Below are 17,127 nucleotides of genomic sequence, written 5' to 3'. Positions count from 1 at the left end.
GAGTGACAATGAGACATAGGAGGAGATGGAGTGATGAATTATGTACAGATAAGGGAATTTTGGAGATATTAATATGAAATTAGAACATTTTGGGGTGATGATAACGTCAAGAGTATAACCATTCCTGTGTGTAGTCATAGTGAAGTAGAAGAAGCAGGTCATGGGACTTGAGTAGATTGTGGAACTGAGAAGTCAGCATTTGGGGGGTGGGGCGCTACTGTGGTTAAATGACTTGCCCAGGGTCACACAGTTAGTAAGTGTCAAGTGTTTGGTCTGAGGCCGGATTTGAACTCAGGTCCTCCTGACTTCAGAGCGGGTGCTCTATCTACTGCACCACCTAGCTGCCCCCAGAAGTCAGCATCTTTGAGAAGACATAAGTTCCTTAGTGTTAGAATAGGGATTGAGAAAGAGAGACGACAGTGGGCCAGGCACTGAACTCCTTGAGAATGAATAGCAAGGTATAACAGCCAACAGAATGGAAATTAGGTAGAATAAACCTCAAAGAAGAAAAGGTTGTTAAGTGTGATTGATGCTAGAGAGAGTGTCTAGAAATAGCAATGGGAAGGAAAGTGTATACAAGTTGATCTACTGGGACCATTGAAGAATACGAGACAAAATTCAACCAACACAAGAAAGGATGGCCAGAAATGCACGTTCATATGAGGGAAGCCAGGTCACAATGAGTGCAAGAAGATGGGAGTATATGAGAAATAGTTCTGAAACAAAATTTGTTGATTGTAGAGTAAGAGTGTACTGTGGAAGGGACGGGCATATTTGACATGGGATTTGGGGGTCGGGGGAGGTTTGGGTTGTTCTGAATTAAATGAGGAAGCAGAGTCAAAGAGGGAGATTTTGTTCTTTGGCACTTGGATGCCACTGTTTAGGAAAAGAGTGAAAAGAAGGAAGGAGTATGTTAACTACCAGGGAATGAGTTCAGGTAAGGTTAATGGGTGAGAGGCATTCTGCTGATGAAAACAAGTAATTGGAAGGTTCAGGGGCTCATCTCATTGTCCATCTAGATAGTGCCTATCCAAGATACACATTGATAAAGTTACTGAGTGAACTGAGCTATCTAGTTGCATGTCATAATCAGGAAAGTGTTTTTCCTCTCTCGTTTGCTTGGCTAGTACTCTTCCCCCCCCCCCCCCCCCCGTGCGTAACAGTTTTTCTTTTTTTTTTCCAATTACATGTAAGGATAGTTTCCAACATTAATTTTTATAAGATTTTGAGTTCCAGATTTTTCTTTTTCCCTCCAAAAGACAGCAAGCAATCTGATATAGATTATACATATACAATCATGTACAATCCACATTAGTTATGTGCAAGAAGAGGGAAAAACCATGAGAAAGAAAAAACAAAGTGAAGTATCATGCTTCGATCTGCATTCAGACTCCATAGTTCTTTCTCTGGATGTGGATAACGTTTGCCATCGTGAGTCTCTTGGAATTGTCTTGGATCATTGTATTGCTGAGAAGAGCTAAGTCTTATTATCATAGTTGATCATCACATGATGTTGCTGTTACTGTGTACAATGTTGTGCTGGTTCTGCTCACTTCACTCAGCATCACTTCATGTAAAGCTAGGTTTTTCTGAAATCCTTGGCTAATACTCTTGGAGTGATTATGGATCTCATTTAGGAAACTCAGACTGGTATTTGCAAACAATAGCATCCAGAAAACTTTGTAATCTGTAGGGAATCCCCGTTTTGAACTGGAAGGAACACTTCCACGACTGTAGTGAATACCTGTGGCAGTCATGTCTCTAAATCATGCGGGAAAGTTATCTCTGTCATTGTATCTATTAAGGGATCTTATGTGATTTTAACTGTGTATATGTACAAGGAAACACTTCATCAAAAAGTGTTTTACGGTTGTGTTTTTTTCTAGTGATTTTAACCAAAAAACATTAAACAATGTGAATACATATATTCACTATGCCATCCCGTCATTTTTATTGCTGTGAAGATGTCACCTGTTATAAAGAAAACTTTTCTGATTCCATATTTTCATCATGAATACTCTCAATGTATTTTTCATCAGCTATTCTCATGAAGATTTTATAGAGAAAAGAAATATTTAATTTAGCTTTGAGTAATGTCTTCTTGGTCACCTTTTTATTTAACCAACATCATCCTTTTTTTTTTTTCCCCATTGTTTTATTGTCCTTCTCTCTTGAGATACCTTGAAAAGTCAAGCCCTCTGTGTCTACAAAGTTGTCACCTGCAGCAGAAATGTCTTCTGTTTGTACTTGGTCAGGCCTGACTTCTTTTTCTGATGTCATCTTCTTAAGTATCAGTTATGCTTCCTCATACATAAGGTACTAAGGTGTTAGAATTTAGCTATGGTCATTCCACTGTTATAATTTTGAGAATAAAGCACCATAGAAATGCTGCCATTTGTCTTTGTGTCTATTTCTTCTCATTTTCATCTGTAAATGTTCTTAGGATGATCTGGTTTCATCAGATCTTATGCCAAATTTTTTAGAGGTCCATTTCCTCTTTTACTGTTTTATTACTTATAATTTTCCATCATCTTCCTGTGTAGTGCTTTGTAGATGAGCTTGAACTCTACCCCATCATTTTCCCCAGAGGGAGGGAACATGTATCTATTAATTGTCTGCTATGTGATAGGCACTGTGCTAAGCCCCAGTGATACAAAGGAAGGCAAACAATTGTCCTTGCTCTCAGGGGGGAGACAACATGAAAACAGCTATGGATGAACAAGCTATAGAAGGGATAAATTGGAAATGTTCAGCAGAGGGAAGTAAGAAGGATTGGGAAAGGCTTCCTGTGAAAGGTGGGATTTTAGCTGGGATTTGAAAGAGGCTAGGGAAGCAAGGAGCTAGAGATGAGGAAGGAAAGCATTCTAGGCATGGGGGAACAGCCCTGGAAAACACTCAGAGTTGGGAGTTGGAGTGTCTTTTTTTGAGGAATAACAAGGAAGCCAGCGTCACTGGATTATCCACTATTTGTGGGTGGAAACGTAAAGTGTAAGGAGACTGGAGCGGGGTGGGGTAGGAGGGACAAGATTATGAAAGGCTTTCGATGTCACCCAGTGTATAAAAACAATGAGAGAGGAGCGCTTGGAACTTCAGAATCACCGGTTTATTATACAGTTGACAATCATTTTAATGTATTCATTAAAGTTCCTATGTGAATGAATGAAGCATCTATTAAATACTTACTTTGTGCAAAGCAGTGGGCTAAGCTCTGGAGATTCAAATAAAAAGTAAGACACACTCCTCAAGGCCTTCAACATTTTAATGAGAGACAATACCTTTGGAGAGTTTCAGCAGCAAGTTAGACGTATGGAAGCAATTGCAGTAGCCGTCAGTTGTTAGAATTAGTGAGATTTTACTCTGTTATTAGATGTGGAACAGCTCAAAACCACTGTGGAAAAGAAATCTCAAGTAAATGGGGTTGACCCTTCTACTTTGATTTTCAGAATAGAAAGGTAGAGAATTTCTTCTAAATGTTAAAAGGTTAAAGCAGATTACACTGTAAGGAAGGCACTTCAGTTAATGCTTTTCATTATGGAAATTCCATTTGATTAGAAATCCTGCTTTCAGTCATCAAATCTCTCAACATATTGTAGTTAGCTGAAGTTGTCCCCTCCAATTTTGAGTCTTAAGGAATTGTTTTGTTCTTTTTTCCCCTTTCATTTCTATCATAGGCTATTGAAAAGTATTGTCGAGTCAGAGGTGGATTTTCTGGGATCAAGGACGTCTATTCTTCTGCTCCTGCGTATGACGATGTACAGCAGAGCTTCTTCCTTGCGGAGACACTGAAGTAAGTAGAATTCCTTTTGTGTGATTCTGTTGTCAGGTAGCTTACTGAGCACTGTATTTATGATCCTTTTATCAAAATAATTCATCAGATTTGAAGACAGAATGCAGGTGGTGAGCCTGAAGTCTTCTTCTTTCTGCAACACCTAGCTACTCTGTGAAATACATTTAGATATGAGAAAGCCGAATCTCAGAGGTTAAATGACTTGCCCCTGGCTCCCTGGTAATTAGAACCAGGACTAGAACCCAGACTGCCAGACTCCAGAACTGTTTACCACTACATCATGCTGACTGTCTAAGAAGGTGCAATTTGGAGTTTGCCAAACATAAATCAAACTTAGTTTATTCATCTTTCAGTTTTGTCATTTAAAGTTCCTCTGAGTAATGCAATGTGACTGAAAATATTTATCCTGCACAGTAAAGCCAGAACGTCTGTACTCTTTCTTCCTTGTCTCAGTTTGAGCAGTGCTACTAATCATGGATTTTATCTACCTTGAAACCGTAGAGTTTGTAGTCAGTGCCCCTTGAGCCTTATTTAGTAAGTATTTGATCTAGGAGCACCAGAAGCCTACTAAGGTACCTGCGGCTCTGCAGAAGGTTCCATTAAAAACCAGATCTGTTCTGCCTTCAGAGAATGTACTTTGTAATGTTTTATCTGGTTTTGTTTTCATTCCTTTTGCGAAATTAACATGAGGTAATCTTTAATTTTGTCATGTACCACCAAAATATGTTATTTCAATCGTATATAGTTTAAAAAATAGCCACCCGAAAATTGCTTTATAATGGCTCTCCTTTTAGAATTTTGAATTTCACATGTGTTTTCATTGTATGTGATTGAGATACATGAAAAGAAAATAGATTTTGAAGTTTTCATCTGTTAGTAGCGTCATACCAAAATGCATCGCTATACTGCAGATTACTTCTGGTAAACTGAGTGCATTTCTATGTTTTGCATATACATTACCCAAAATAGGGTGTTGGTTTCCTCTGTATTGACATCCGGATGTGTCATTCAGCCTTTTTACTTAATTCTAATGGATGTGACTCCAATACTGCTTTTTTTTTTCCCTTTCATTTTCAGGTATTTGTATCTGCTCTTCTCCAGTGATGATCTTTTACCTTTAGACCACTGGGTGTTTAATACAGAAGCCCACCCTCTGCCTGTGTTACATTTAGCCAACACCACACTTTCAGGAAATCTTGATTTACAGTAAAAGCAGCTCAAGAGGAGAGACTTTACTCACCTGTGTTTTGTTTACATGAACCAATGCAGAAATTAGGCTGGAGAGGGGGACTCTTGGAAACCTGGGCCCCCGAGTCGGGATGTCAGGGTGAGAAATGACAAACTCCACTGGAAGCTCTGCAACCTATAGATAATTCACTTTGAAATTATTCCATTTTATACCTGACCAAAATATGCTCCACTGTTTGCAGGGCAGAGACCTCATGTGCTTTAAATCCTAATGAGAAGGTCATACGGGGGGAATGCCTATTTGTACTGTATTCATTAAGAATCCTGGAAGAAGGAGGACGGCCTCCTGAGAAGGAACAGAAACATGGAGCTCTGTGCTGCAAGTTACTGGTGGCCTTTGCAGCGAATTATGTGTTTGTTTCCTTCTGACATGGAATGGATCCTAAATACTTTATTTTTCCTCCCTCCTTCCCCTGTCTCTCCCCCCCCCCCCCCAATTTTGATTGGAAGGAACCATGAAACAAGAACAGTAAAACAGCCGAACTGCACCAGCAGCAACAGCCGCAGGATTTTAAACTGAAAGAAATACAATCCCTATCTTTCTGAATTATCAAGTCCCCATTCAGTGCCCAGCCTGGCAGCCATTTCGAGCACCCTATCTGTTTCATTAATACCCCTTGATTGAGTCGGGTTTTTTTTCTGGGACTTGAGTTCACCCAGGAAATACTTTTCCTGTCTTTGTCTTCATGTGGAACCATCGAATCTGCAGTATTTTTCATATTCACTACTTTTGAGAACCTAGGTTTGGGAATTTTGTGCATGTAGCTCAGACAAGTATTAGTAGCATGACAAAAAAAAGCTCTGTATTTCCTTGAAACCTGTTCTAAGAGAAAGTTTTGTCGTGTTTTGGGGGGAAGATTTTCCTCAAGCAGGAAATCCATCAGGTAAATCTCTTTAGCCTCCATGATAAACTCATACAGTCAGTCATTCACTTTTGACCATTGTAAATGGTTTTGTTCAAAATGCTCTTCTATAGCTCTGAGTTTCTCTTCATTGCCTTGATGAACTAAATTATTATTATTACAACTCAACCAACTTATGAAAGAATAAGACACCAAAACTTATTTGATACCCACCCCCACCTCTTAGCCCCTCTTTATGGACTTTCCCACCATAAATCAATTCAGCCTTCTCTGGAGACATTTATGGGATGCCAAAAAATTGTCAAAATAGTCTTCAACAATAAAGGTGTGGTGCAGATAAGCATATAACACATGCGATTTGAGATGTGTCTGTGGCATCTTCTCCTTTTGTTGATGGACGAAAGATTTTGCACTGATATTTATGTTGTTAGTCAGCCCTGTTTGTTTCTGAGAACAAATTTTATCCAGTAGCATGAAATAATGGAAGATAAATATTGTCATGGGATTACATATTTTCTGAATTTGAGTTATTTTATGTCACACTATAGACATAATTCTCTACCATATTATTTTACAAACATTTCCCATTAAGCATTCGAGAGATGAGGTTAGTGTCATTGATGTTTTGATATTACCTTTATTAGTAATTAGTTTTTGAAACTATCTGCTCAAGCCTATATTGGGATTTAAAACATTTTAATATATATATTTTTTCTTTTTAAACCTCCCTATTTAATATGTGGTGGATTTAAATGGGAAAAGATTCCAAGAAAATAACGTATATTTCAATTCTGCATTTTAATTCAATCTTGTATGATTACCTTCAATCATAGAGTGTCAATCCATAAAATATTGGATATATATTCTGTTAGGCAATTTTTTTTCAGTGTGCATTCAAGATTATATTGTGAATAAGATAAATTCAAGCCCTTATGTAAGAGTTAATTTTAGCACACTAAGTACTTCCACCAGATTCTGAAATCTTGCCTTTTTTTTTTTTTAAACTACTTGAAAATCAAGAAATATAATGAAGACCAAGTACTATTAGTGTAATTTATGTGCAGTTGTTTAAGAGTGATTTTAGAAGAGTGTGGGGAAAATATTTGGTTTTCCAAGAAAGTTATCCTTCCCCCTAAACGTATGGCAAATCCTGGACTGGATATGAAAACCAGCCTTGCCTAGATCCAAAGTGGATCAGCATGTGGGCAGTGACTGAACCCCCTGCTGTGAATGAGAGGTGATGTGCCTTTAGGCCTCACCAGTGACCCTCCCTAACTCCCTTTCCCCATCCCCTTAACGCCAGGAAGCTGAGCTTAGTGTAAGCATATATGAGGGGCCACAAAGATTTCAAAGAATAGGAGTCATAAACGTATTTTCATTTTTTCTCAGAATACCAAAGGCAATTAAACTCAATTACAAAGTGACTTGCCAGTTTCATGTTTTGCTTTGTTGTGAATTTGAAAATTGTTTCTTCAAACAAAAGTGTCTTGCTCCCAACCTTGGCTCACCAGTGACTTCCTGCTTTCTTCTTCGACACCCTACAGGACTCTTCCCGTGTATAACTTATTCTCTGGCTAAGCATCCTGGAATGGTCAGGGCCATCTGCCACTTTGCTGTGCAACCTTGAACAGGTCACCAAACCTCTCTGGGCCTACACTTCTTCCTCATTGAGCTACATGATCTCTGAGTTCTCCTGACTTTAAAATCCTGTCCTTTTGTCCTTGATGGGCAAAGATCAGTAGTCCTCCATGTACTGCCTCCTTAGAACCGAAACACTTCACATAGAGGTGTAAGCCTGTTCCAAGTATGTGTGTAACAGATGGTGCTATCAGTTGGGGCACAAAACAAACCAAAAAATAACTTGTCATGAAGGGAACCCATCTAGTCTTCAGTCTTTATGTTTTGCAGCCATTTCATTTTATTTTAAAAAGTCTTACTTTTGGATTTAGGTCGAAGGATTTTCTTGGACCCAGCCAGTCTGATATCATTAAAAACTAGGGGAATGCTTCTTGAGTGAAGTCTGAGAAAACAAAGGGCCATTGCATGAGGTGCTGTGTCCCCACTGGCCTGCATGTAGATGTGATTTTAGGTGCCTGTCGTCTGATTTGGGTAGTAGATCTTTTCACACAGAATGAAATAACTCATAGCATCTCAGAGGTAAAAGTAACCTCAGAAGTCATGTGGTCCAGTCCCTGTCTGAAGCCCGAATCTACCTTCATCCTATGTGCTACACAGAATGTGGGAGAGAGAAAGGGCCCTAAGTGAGCTACAGAGATCTGTGAGGGCTCAGAGCAGAGGAGAGGCCTTTCCTAGATAGTGGGCTCGACTCATTCTAACGCCTTGTGCTACTGTATCGTACTTCACCATGATCTCAGTGTTTTGTAATCCAGGATTCTTTCACTCCAGTGCCCACTGCCAGAGTCTTTGCAAAGTCATACCTGGATTTCTTTCATGGTTCTGCATAGTGATACATTGAACATTCTCTATGTTAAAGCTATTTCTGTCCTTTTAAATAGTTGTCGATATAAACAAACATTTCCCCATAATTAATTGAGATTTGTAGCTTGGAGAAAAAAAAGTTTATAATTTAAGAAAATATATCAACATTACCATACCCTGGTAATGATTATTATAATTTAAAGCTCATACTTAAAAATGTTTTTTAAAAATATTCATAATTTTTATTCAGATCATAGATGTGACTGAAAAAAATTCTTTATCATACTATTCCATGTTATTTATATAACCAATTTTCTTTAAAATTTTTTCTTTAAAAAAACTTATTCTGAGGGGCAGCTAGGTGGTGCAGTGGATAGAGCTCCTGCCTTGAAGTCAGGAGAACCTGAGTTCAAATCCAGCCTCAGACACTTGACATACTAGCTGTGTGACCCTGGGCAAATCACTTAACCCCGATTGCCTCAACCAAAAAAAAAAACAAAAACAAAACAAAAAACATATTCTGAGAAAAATATTTTAACTAGCCACTTATAATTATTGATAAATTGACAGTTAAAAGTGGTCTGTCTCTCCCCCCTCCACACACACACACACACACACACACACTATCACCACAAATTGAATTCTGTTACAATTGAATTGAATATATTTTTCAGATATTTTTAAGCCTCAGCTGGTAGCCAAAGAAGATGTGCTTCATTGACCTGGTTATAACTAAATTCTGTTAATAATTAATTAAGCATAACAAAAACATTTTTCCAGTAGTGTCCGTATGATAGTCATTTGTTGTAAAGAAAAAAATCATAAAAATATAAGCTGTTATATATTTATCAATTCATTTTGACAGGCCCCTCTCTAAAGTTTATCCATTATGAAATACCTGTCACATGTGACCATAAACTCTAGGCAGACAATAAGATGCCCATTAAAATACACTATAAAAGGCATTCATTATAGACTTGGGAGAAATGAAGAAGTCAGTCTGATACAAGTTATGACTTTTGACTATCTTCTGAGGTGAACAGTCTTTGTCCTTTGAGTGTGGGTTTTTAAGAAAGAGCCAAAAGCCTGGTTTCAGAGCCAAGTCTGGTTAAAAAGCTAGTTGATGAAACTGGCACTATTTTTGGCTACAGTAAGACAAGAAATTGTCTCAGAAGGCATTTCCAAAAGACAAGTTTCAGAAACGTGTTCAGCAGTAACTGCACCATTGGAATTAATGAGGGCATTGCCTCCCAAGGTGACTGCTCAAATATCACACACTCCTTTGGGTTTACAGATTAAGGTATGTTTGTTTGTTTAATACAATATCAGTTATAGTTGTTGTGGACTTGCTGAAAGGGGAAAGAATTTCCTTTCCTAACTTTTTATTACAGTTAGATTGCTACATTATTTTCCATTTTCTCTGGAGCAGACCCTGATTTTCTTGATTCCCTATGCTTCCTCCTCCCCTCAAATCTCGTGTCGTCAAATATGCCTACAGAAAGAGTTCCCTCAGCCTCAGAGGCCTGGAAATTCCTCACACAACATAACCCCCATATCTCTTTCTCAGTGATGCTGTGAATCACAGCTTTTGCTTCTTTGTGAAGAGCTAGAGGGATTTCGCATAGAAAAGGTTCACTTTCTCGGGGTTGATCTAGCCTCTTATGTTAAGGATCCAGGCAAAGATTAATAACTTGTCCATTCCTAATCCTCTGTCTTAGGCATCAGTCTGCTTCTTCCTAGGGGTTCCCTTACCCAGATCTGATTATCCTACATTCCTTTGTATAAGAAGTTTTTCTCAGTCATTTCAAATAAGAATTGTTTGATTTCTTCTTCAAATGGTTAATATCCTCTTACTTATGCTCATGTCTTGGAGTGGGAGAGATTTATGAGTGAAAATAGTATAGGAGAAACCCAAAACCTTATTTAATCTAATAGACAGTTACAACTATTTGCTAATGGAAGGATTAGTAATATAGCACTACTACGTAACATACCAATATTAACCTACTTCAAATAATACTGTATATTTGGATTCCCATAGAAGGTTGACATAATGGGATGTGATCCATGCTGTAATTCCTTTCTATAGAAATAGAACTTAAGCAAGTGAAGTATATTTATCAAACCAGTCACCAGACTCCCAGTGGAGATCTGGAAAGTTAAGAAATGGCTACTAGTCTATTTAAGTAATCTAAGGACAAATACCTTGATTTCTGGGATGAAGAGAGAATAATATATGATTCTTATCGGAGAAGCTTCATAAAAATGTCCTCAAAAAAAAGTAATCAAACTAAGTTAAATACTACAGAGAATGTTAGCTCTTCAATCCACAATTTCAAATAAGTAATTTTAACCTTTAGGTAACTGTCTTGTACTTCTATTTCCTTTGATTCTTTTGAGCATGGAAATAAAAGTTGTTTTAAATAAAATTTATAAGAAATACTTTAATCTTTAGTTATTCTCCATTTTAGTAGTTCCCAACCTGATCTACTCTAGAATGTACAGTCCTCTTTATAAAAAGAAACTATACATGACTGACTGCATAGGCATATGTGTGTGTGTCTGTGTGTGTGTGTGTGTCTGTGTGGACATAAGTATGTGGGGTTTTTAAGCTAACTACAGTCTGTGTTTGGCATACTGAACACTGAAGTATTGGTTTTGACTACACAGACTCCAAGCAGAGTATTTACAGTAACCAAATAGTGAGAGGAAGGCCTTTTGAATAAAAGTACATTTTCAAGGTGATTTTCCATTACCTCAGCTCATTCAGATCAGCAGGACAGAGATGATTCTGCTGAACTATAACAAGAGCCAGCTAAACATTTTTGTTAGAGTCACTGTGACACTTATTTAACACCTATGTTAATCATTGCTTCACCTAATTTGTACCTTTAAACAAAGGGATAACTGTGTATGTTTTGTCTAAAGTTACGCTTTGTGCTGTCTCCAGAATAGAATCCATTAATGTCTTATGGCTAGGTGTGGCTGCCCTTCAAGATGAGTGTGGGGATGGGGCCAGCTGCCATCTACCCCTTCTCCAAAGCTTTGCTTCCATGCTCATGCAGATGATCATATTGTCCTTTCCAGTGTGGTGTCGTGTTGATGCCACATATCTCAATCCTTCTTGATAAAAAAGGCTCTCCAGGGTGTCAGAATGTCCTTTCTTCTCTGAATTTACCCTGTTCCCCAGAGGAAGCCCACACTTTCAGACTTCCATACCCTGTGCACCCTTCTCAGAACTCAAGTACATGGGTCCCAGAGAACCTCCAGTGTTACAGACGAACAGATGCCTTATGGAAGGAAGAAAGGAGAAAAACTCATGGAAGAGAATAACATCCGTTCAGTTTTCTGTTGGTCAGCATATTGATATTTTGTGAGCTGCAAAGGTTGAGTTGGTCTCCATGTCCTTAGCAATAAGCCTGACTTTAAAAATTGCAGAGGAAATACTGTGTCTTAAATTTATTTAGTGGCTCCCTCTTTAGATACATCCTTCAAAAAGCTTCCCTCTTTTGTCTTCTCTCTCCACTTCCCTTCACTCCCATCAGCTTTTGTTTTGTTCATGCTCATCATTATCCAGTAATGTAGTCAGTGCAACAAGAGGTCCTTCCATTCTTATGTATTATATCTGCAATGTTTAAAATAAATCCATTTTTTAACTTGGTTTGGCTTCAATGATTATAGCATTCATTACACAATTATAGCCTGATTACCATATTGCTCAGATACACTTTTCTATGCACAGAATGTGTTCAAGATGATAAGTATGAGATCCAGCAAATGCTTTGCTAATAAAATTCCTTAAGTAAAAGTTTGTTTTCAGAGAGAGCAGGGTATTGCCATCCCCTTTCTGTTAATAAGCTGCTGTTTGGGGTCCTAATGGTCTACCTCTAGTCTCAGCCTGTGGGTGCTTAAGCACACACACTTTTGTGCAATGAATTTTGAACAGCTCTAAACTCGTCCAGACTTGGAGCTATAGAAGAAGCTCCACAGAATCCATTTTAAGTTACACAGCCCACAATTTGATGGTGGGAGACCAAGTGCTTAGTCAAGACACAATTAGTAATCACGGATCTAGTGGTTAATATTTGGTTGGTTTAAAAGGGAGTCTTTGATTTTAATGACTCCTTTTGTGAATTAGACTGCTAGCCCACAGTATCAGTAGTGGGATGGCAGCCCCGCTACCTAAAATTAATTTTTCCCACAAAATATGAGTGGGACAATTATTGGTCCAAGGAAGGAAGGACTTACCAGTTTAAGCTGTTGGAAATGGATGGGCCGCTTCATGAGTTTTCATATTCTCCATCACTGGAGGTATTCGACTGGAAGACAATTTACCACGTCTCAAGGGTATCAAAGAAGGGGATTGTGGATAACCTTGCCTAGTGGATTAGGCAAGAAGTTATGTTCCATGACTTCCAAGGGCCTTTTCCAATTCTAGGATTCTGTGATTCTAACCTAAACGAGATACTCACTGGCTGCTCCAAAACTGGTTTCCAGTCATGTCCTCCATATGTAATTTTTACAGATTAAAAATAATATTGTATATAAAAGATCAAATAAAGATGTTCTTTAAGTGAAAAAATTGTTCATCCTTTATTCATATCACAATGATGCTTACTAATGATGGCACAGGTTAATAGTGCTTTTTCCAGTTTGAATGTTTATCTTCAATCTCCCAAATAGAGATAAACTTGCTTAAATTCATTTGTTTTTAGATGAGTCTGACTCTTTGTGACCCCATTTGGGGTTTTCTTGGCAAAAATACTAGAGGAATTTGTCATTTCCTTCTGCAGCTCGTTTTGTGGATGAGGAAATGGGCAAACTGGGCTAAATGACTTGCCCAGGGTATATAGCTAGTAAGTGACTGAGGCCAGATTTGAACTGGAACGATGAGTTCCCAACTCTGATAATTGAAGTTACTAGGAACTTAAAAGGAGTTGAAAAAATTCTCTGTGGTTAGCTGAGTTTAAGACAAAAAGAGACAAATGCCCCAGTTTTGGCTTATAGCAAGTCATGGGTTATCTAACTGGATCCTTAAGAAATAAACCCCATTCAACAGATCCCCCTCATTCCCCCCCCCCCCCCCCCCCCCCCCCCCCACACACACACACACACACACACACACACACACTCTGCCACTTTCAAATCTAACCTGCTTCAGGGTTTCCTGAACTAAAATAAGGGCCAGATGGATGGAATCAGACAGGACCGAGAGGAAGTCTCAGGTTTCTGTGGATGCACTCTGAGCAAAGCATTATAAAACCTGACAAAATACTCAATTCATGTTCCTGAAAATTTGCATGTTTCTGGTCAATTGTATATTGTTCAAGACAAAAATGTTTCACATTTTTCACAAATCACATAAGTGGCAGAGCTGAAATTTGAACTCAGATCCCATGTCCCCAAGTTCAATATCATTTCAGCTGTACCAAGCTGCATCGATCAACTTAGTATTTCTGAGACCATGAGCTGTAGTCACTTAAACCCCTAGTGCCCCATGACATCTATTTGTGACTAAGTTGCAGAAAAGTTGTTGATTTGTATTGATGGGGGGTGGGGGTGGATTTCAGATTGAATTCCCTATGCTCATGAAATCAAAGGTCTGGCCCCCTCCAACCCATCTTGCTACCTACTAAGAAAATTAAGAAGTGGTTGGATTACACAAGCTTCTTAGCTATCGGGTTTTTTTGGGGGGGTTGGTTGGGGCAATCGGGGTTAAGTGACTTGTTACAGAGTCAAACTAACAACTAGTAAGTGTCAAGCATCTGAGGTCAAATTTGAACTCAGGTCCTCCTGACTCCAAGGTTGGCACTCTATCCACTGTGCCATCTAGCTGCTCCACCTCAGGTTTGTTTTTTTTTCACCCAACCAAATAGGTACCTAAAATTCCCATGCTAAGTTCATTTGGCTTAATAGAAATCCATTTTTAAAATTTAAAGAAATCTTGGAGTTCTAGGTACTTAACACTGGATTTCATTAGTTCCCCACAGTCAGAAACTAATATGACAGAAGTAGATAAAGCCATTGGGGAAAGTAGGATGACCTGGGCAGCATGAAAACAAGACTAGGGGTAGGGTTTGGGGTTGACTGTTAGAAAACTTGCTAGAGGTGGAGCCATTGTAGACCCTGGTGTGATGTTGGGAATTGCTGTCCTTTATTTTGGCATCATTCTAGTATGCAGACCATGTGTGAGTAGTTCACCCCTAAACAACCCAAGATGAAGTTCCTAATTCCCTCCTGGAGGATCCCACTGCCACCATCCTAGTTAAGACTCTTCATTCCCTCTCACCTGGACTTAACTGCACTGGTTTTTGCACTTCCGATCTCTCCCATTACAGCCTCCTCTCTCGCCACGGCCAGATGAAGCTTCCTAAACCAAATCTGACCACGTCATTTCCATGTTCAGAACCTCAATTTTGACACTCAAGGTCCTCCTTGATCAGCCTCCACTAGAAGCCAACAGATCTAAATTCTAAGCCCTGGCTCAACCATTTAATTAGCTGTGTGAGCTTGGATGGACAAGTCACTTCCTTCCTGGAGCCTTCTAAGGTTTTCCTCATCTGTATAATGAGAGATATAGACTCAGTGATCTCCAAGATCTCTCCCACCTTTTAAATTCCTTGGCCAGATGACTACACCTTTCCAACCTTACTTCCCTCTACTCCTCTGCACATATTTTAAGCTCCAACTAAAGTATACTAGTCTTCTTGAACATCTTTGATACCCTGCCTCCTTAGTTCATGCCATTTGTTCTTCCTATCATTCCTTCTCTCTTCCACCTATTTGAATCTACTCCCCTTTTCATAGAATTTAGAACCAAAAGAAATCTGAAAAACTGTCTAGTCTATTTCACCTTTTCAATTGATGAGCAAAACTGAGTCCCAGAGAGGTTAATTTAATCGGCCAAAATCCCCATTGCGTGCTTCAAGAAGCCTTTCTTGCTCACCTTGGCAAAGTCTGTTCTCCCTCTGAACCCGCATAGAATTTTAGTTGGACCTCTCCAGTAATGTATCAATCTATTTCATCTCGCCTGCTTGAGTATAAACTCCTTGAGAACAGGAATTGTCTTATTTCCTTTTGTAACTCATAATGCCCTGCATATAGGTGCTTAATGAATACTGATTGAACGAACAAGTGAACAGTTGTCCATTCTAAAAGACTGGGAAAGCCATAGCCGGTTGTAAAAGCCTAAACCCTAAATCAGTGAAGGGCTCCTTGCTCTCAGGTCAGGGCTTTTTTCTGCTTGTGCTGTTCCAATTAGAAATAGGATCTTATTCTTGAATCTTCTTTACAAAAGAGAAATTCTGTCAGGGGACAGAGTTTGGGGAAAGGCTACTTCTGAAAACTGCCATTTTCTCAAACCTTGGTGAACAATAGTACTGATATGAGGGGGAAGCAGCTAGATTGTAGAAAGCCTACTGGACTAGGAATTGAGACCTAGGTTCCAGTCCAGAAAGGGCCTTGTCTAATCTGATCTTTCCATTTTACGAAGGCGGAAATGGAGGCCCAGAGGTTATGACTTGCCCAAATCAAACATGGAAGTGTCAGAGCCAGTGGATAGAGTGCTGGGCCTGGAGTCAGGAAGACCTAATTTGAAAACTGGCCTCAGTCACTTACTAGCTGCGTGTCCCCGGGGCAAGTCTTTACTTAACCCTTAACCCCGTTTGACTCACTTTGCTCATCTATCAAATGACCTAGAGAAGGAAATGATGAATCACTCCAGTATCTTTGCCAAGAAAACCCTAAACGGAGTCACAAAGAGTCAGACGCGACTGAAACAATTGAACAACAAATGTTCCAGTCTCAGCTTTGCTGCTTTATTAATTGTATGATTCTGAGAAAGTTGTAATTCTCTCTGTGATCCAGTTTTCTTCTCTGTAAAACAAGAATGCTGGACTAGATGAACTCTAAGGTCCCTCCTAGCTACGGTTCTCTTAAATGCGACCTGTGGAACACTTTGTACCGGATATTCTCCCATTATTCTTTACCCATTCATCTTGAAGTCCTTGATATGTCAATTACTTCAAGGCAGTAACAGGGTTTTAAGACTCTTTGGTGTCCCCCAAGTAGTGACAGCTAGCACGTGTGTAAGGCTTTAAGGGGTACAAAGCACTTCCCAGGTTAATCTCATTTCATCCAGCAACAGCTCATTTAAGTAGCGCAAGTAGTGAGTGGATAGAACACTGGGTCTGGAATCGGGAAGATCTGAGTTCAAATCCAGATTCAAACACTGACTAGCTATATAAAGCTGGGCAAGTCACTTAACCTCTGTCTGCCTCAGTTTCTTCATCTGTTAAATGAGGACAACAGAACCACCTATCTCCCAGGGTTTTTGTGAGTATAAAGTGATATAATATTTAGAAAGGACTCTGCAAACCTTAAAGTGCTATGCAAATGCTAGCTATTAGTATTATCATGAGCAAACCAAGGCCCAAGAAATGAAGCGACTTACCCGAGGTGACCTCACTAGCATGTGGCAGAGGTATGTTTGATCCCAAGTCTTCTACGAATCAAGTGGTTTTTTTCAATATTCCTCTGATAGGTTTTTGATGGGCATTAAGCAGTCTTTTTTTCCCCCTAAAGGTTATTCGTATTCAATCTCTTACTGTTAGTTATTCCTGAAATTTGTGATTCAGGAAAGGTCATTCATGAGGAACAGGGAAAATTTGACAAATTGAATATTAAGTGCCTACACTGCACTGCTGGCCACCAGGCAAATAAAAACAAAAATGACACAGTCCCTGCCCCCAAGAATTTGTACATTCCGGGAGAGGGGCTGTAAATTCTGAT

General features: G+C 39.1%; 1 protein-coding gene across 1 annotated transcript in view; it reads left to right on the top strand.

Annotated features, from left to right (window-relative positions):
• MAN1A2 (mannosidase alpha class 1A member 2) overlaps positions 1-7,322 on the top strand; it is a 225,585-nt gene extending 218,263 nt beyond the window's left edge. The window contains exons 12-13 of the mRNA XM_027866720.1: positions 3,672-3,787; positions 4,865-7,322. Of these exons, the coding sequence (XP_027722521.1) occupies positions 3,672-3,787; positions 4,865-4,997 (249 nt within the window). The 3' untranslated portion in view covers positions 4,998-7,322. The remainder of the gene's footprint in view (positions 1-3,671; positions 3,788-4,864) is intronic.
• Positions 7,323-17,127: the final 9,805 nt, after the last annotated feature.

The sequence above is a fragment of the Vombatus ursinus genome, unplaced genomic scaffold (assembly GCF_900497805.2).
Source record: "Vombatus ursinus unplaced genomic scaffold, bare-nosed wombat genome assembly UNPS02014782.1, whole genome shotgun sequence".
Lineage (NCBI taxonomy): Eukaryota > Metazoa > Chordata > Mammalia > Diprotodontia > Vombatidae > Vombatus > Vombatus ursinus.
The sequence above is the reverse complement of the archived record's forward strand: the minus strand, read 5'-3'. Positions and strand labels throughout refer to the sequence as shown.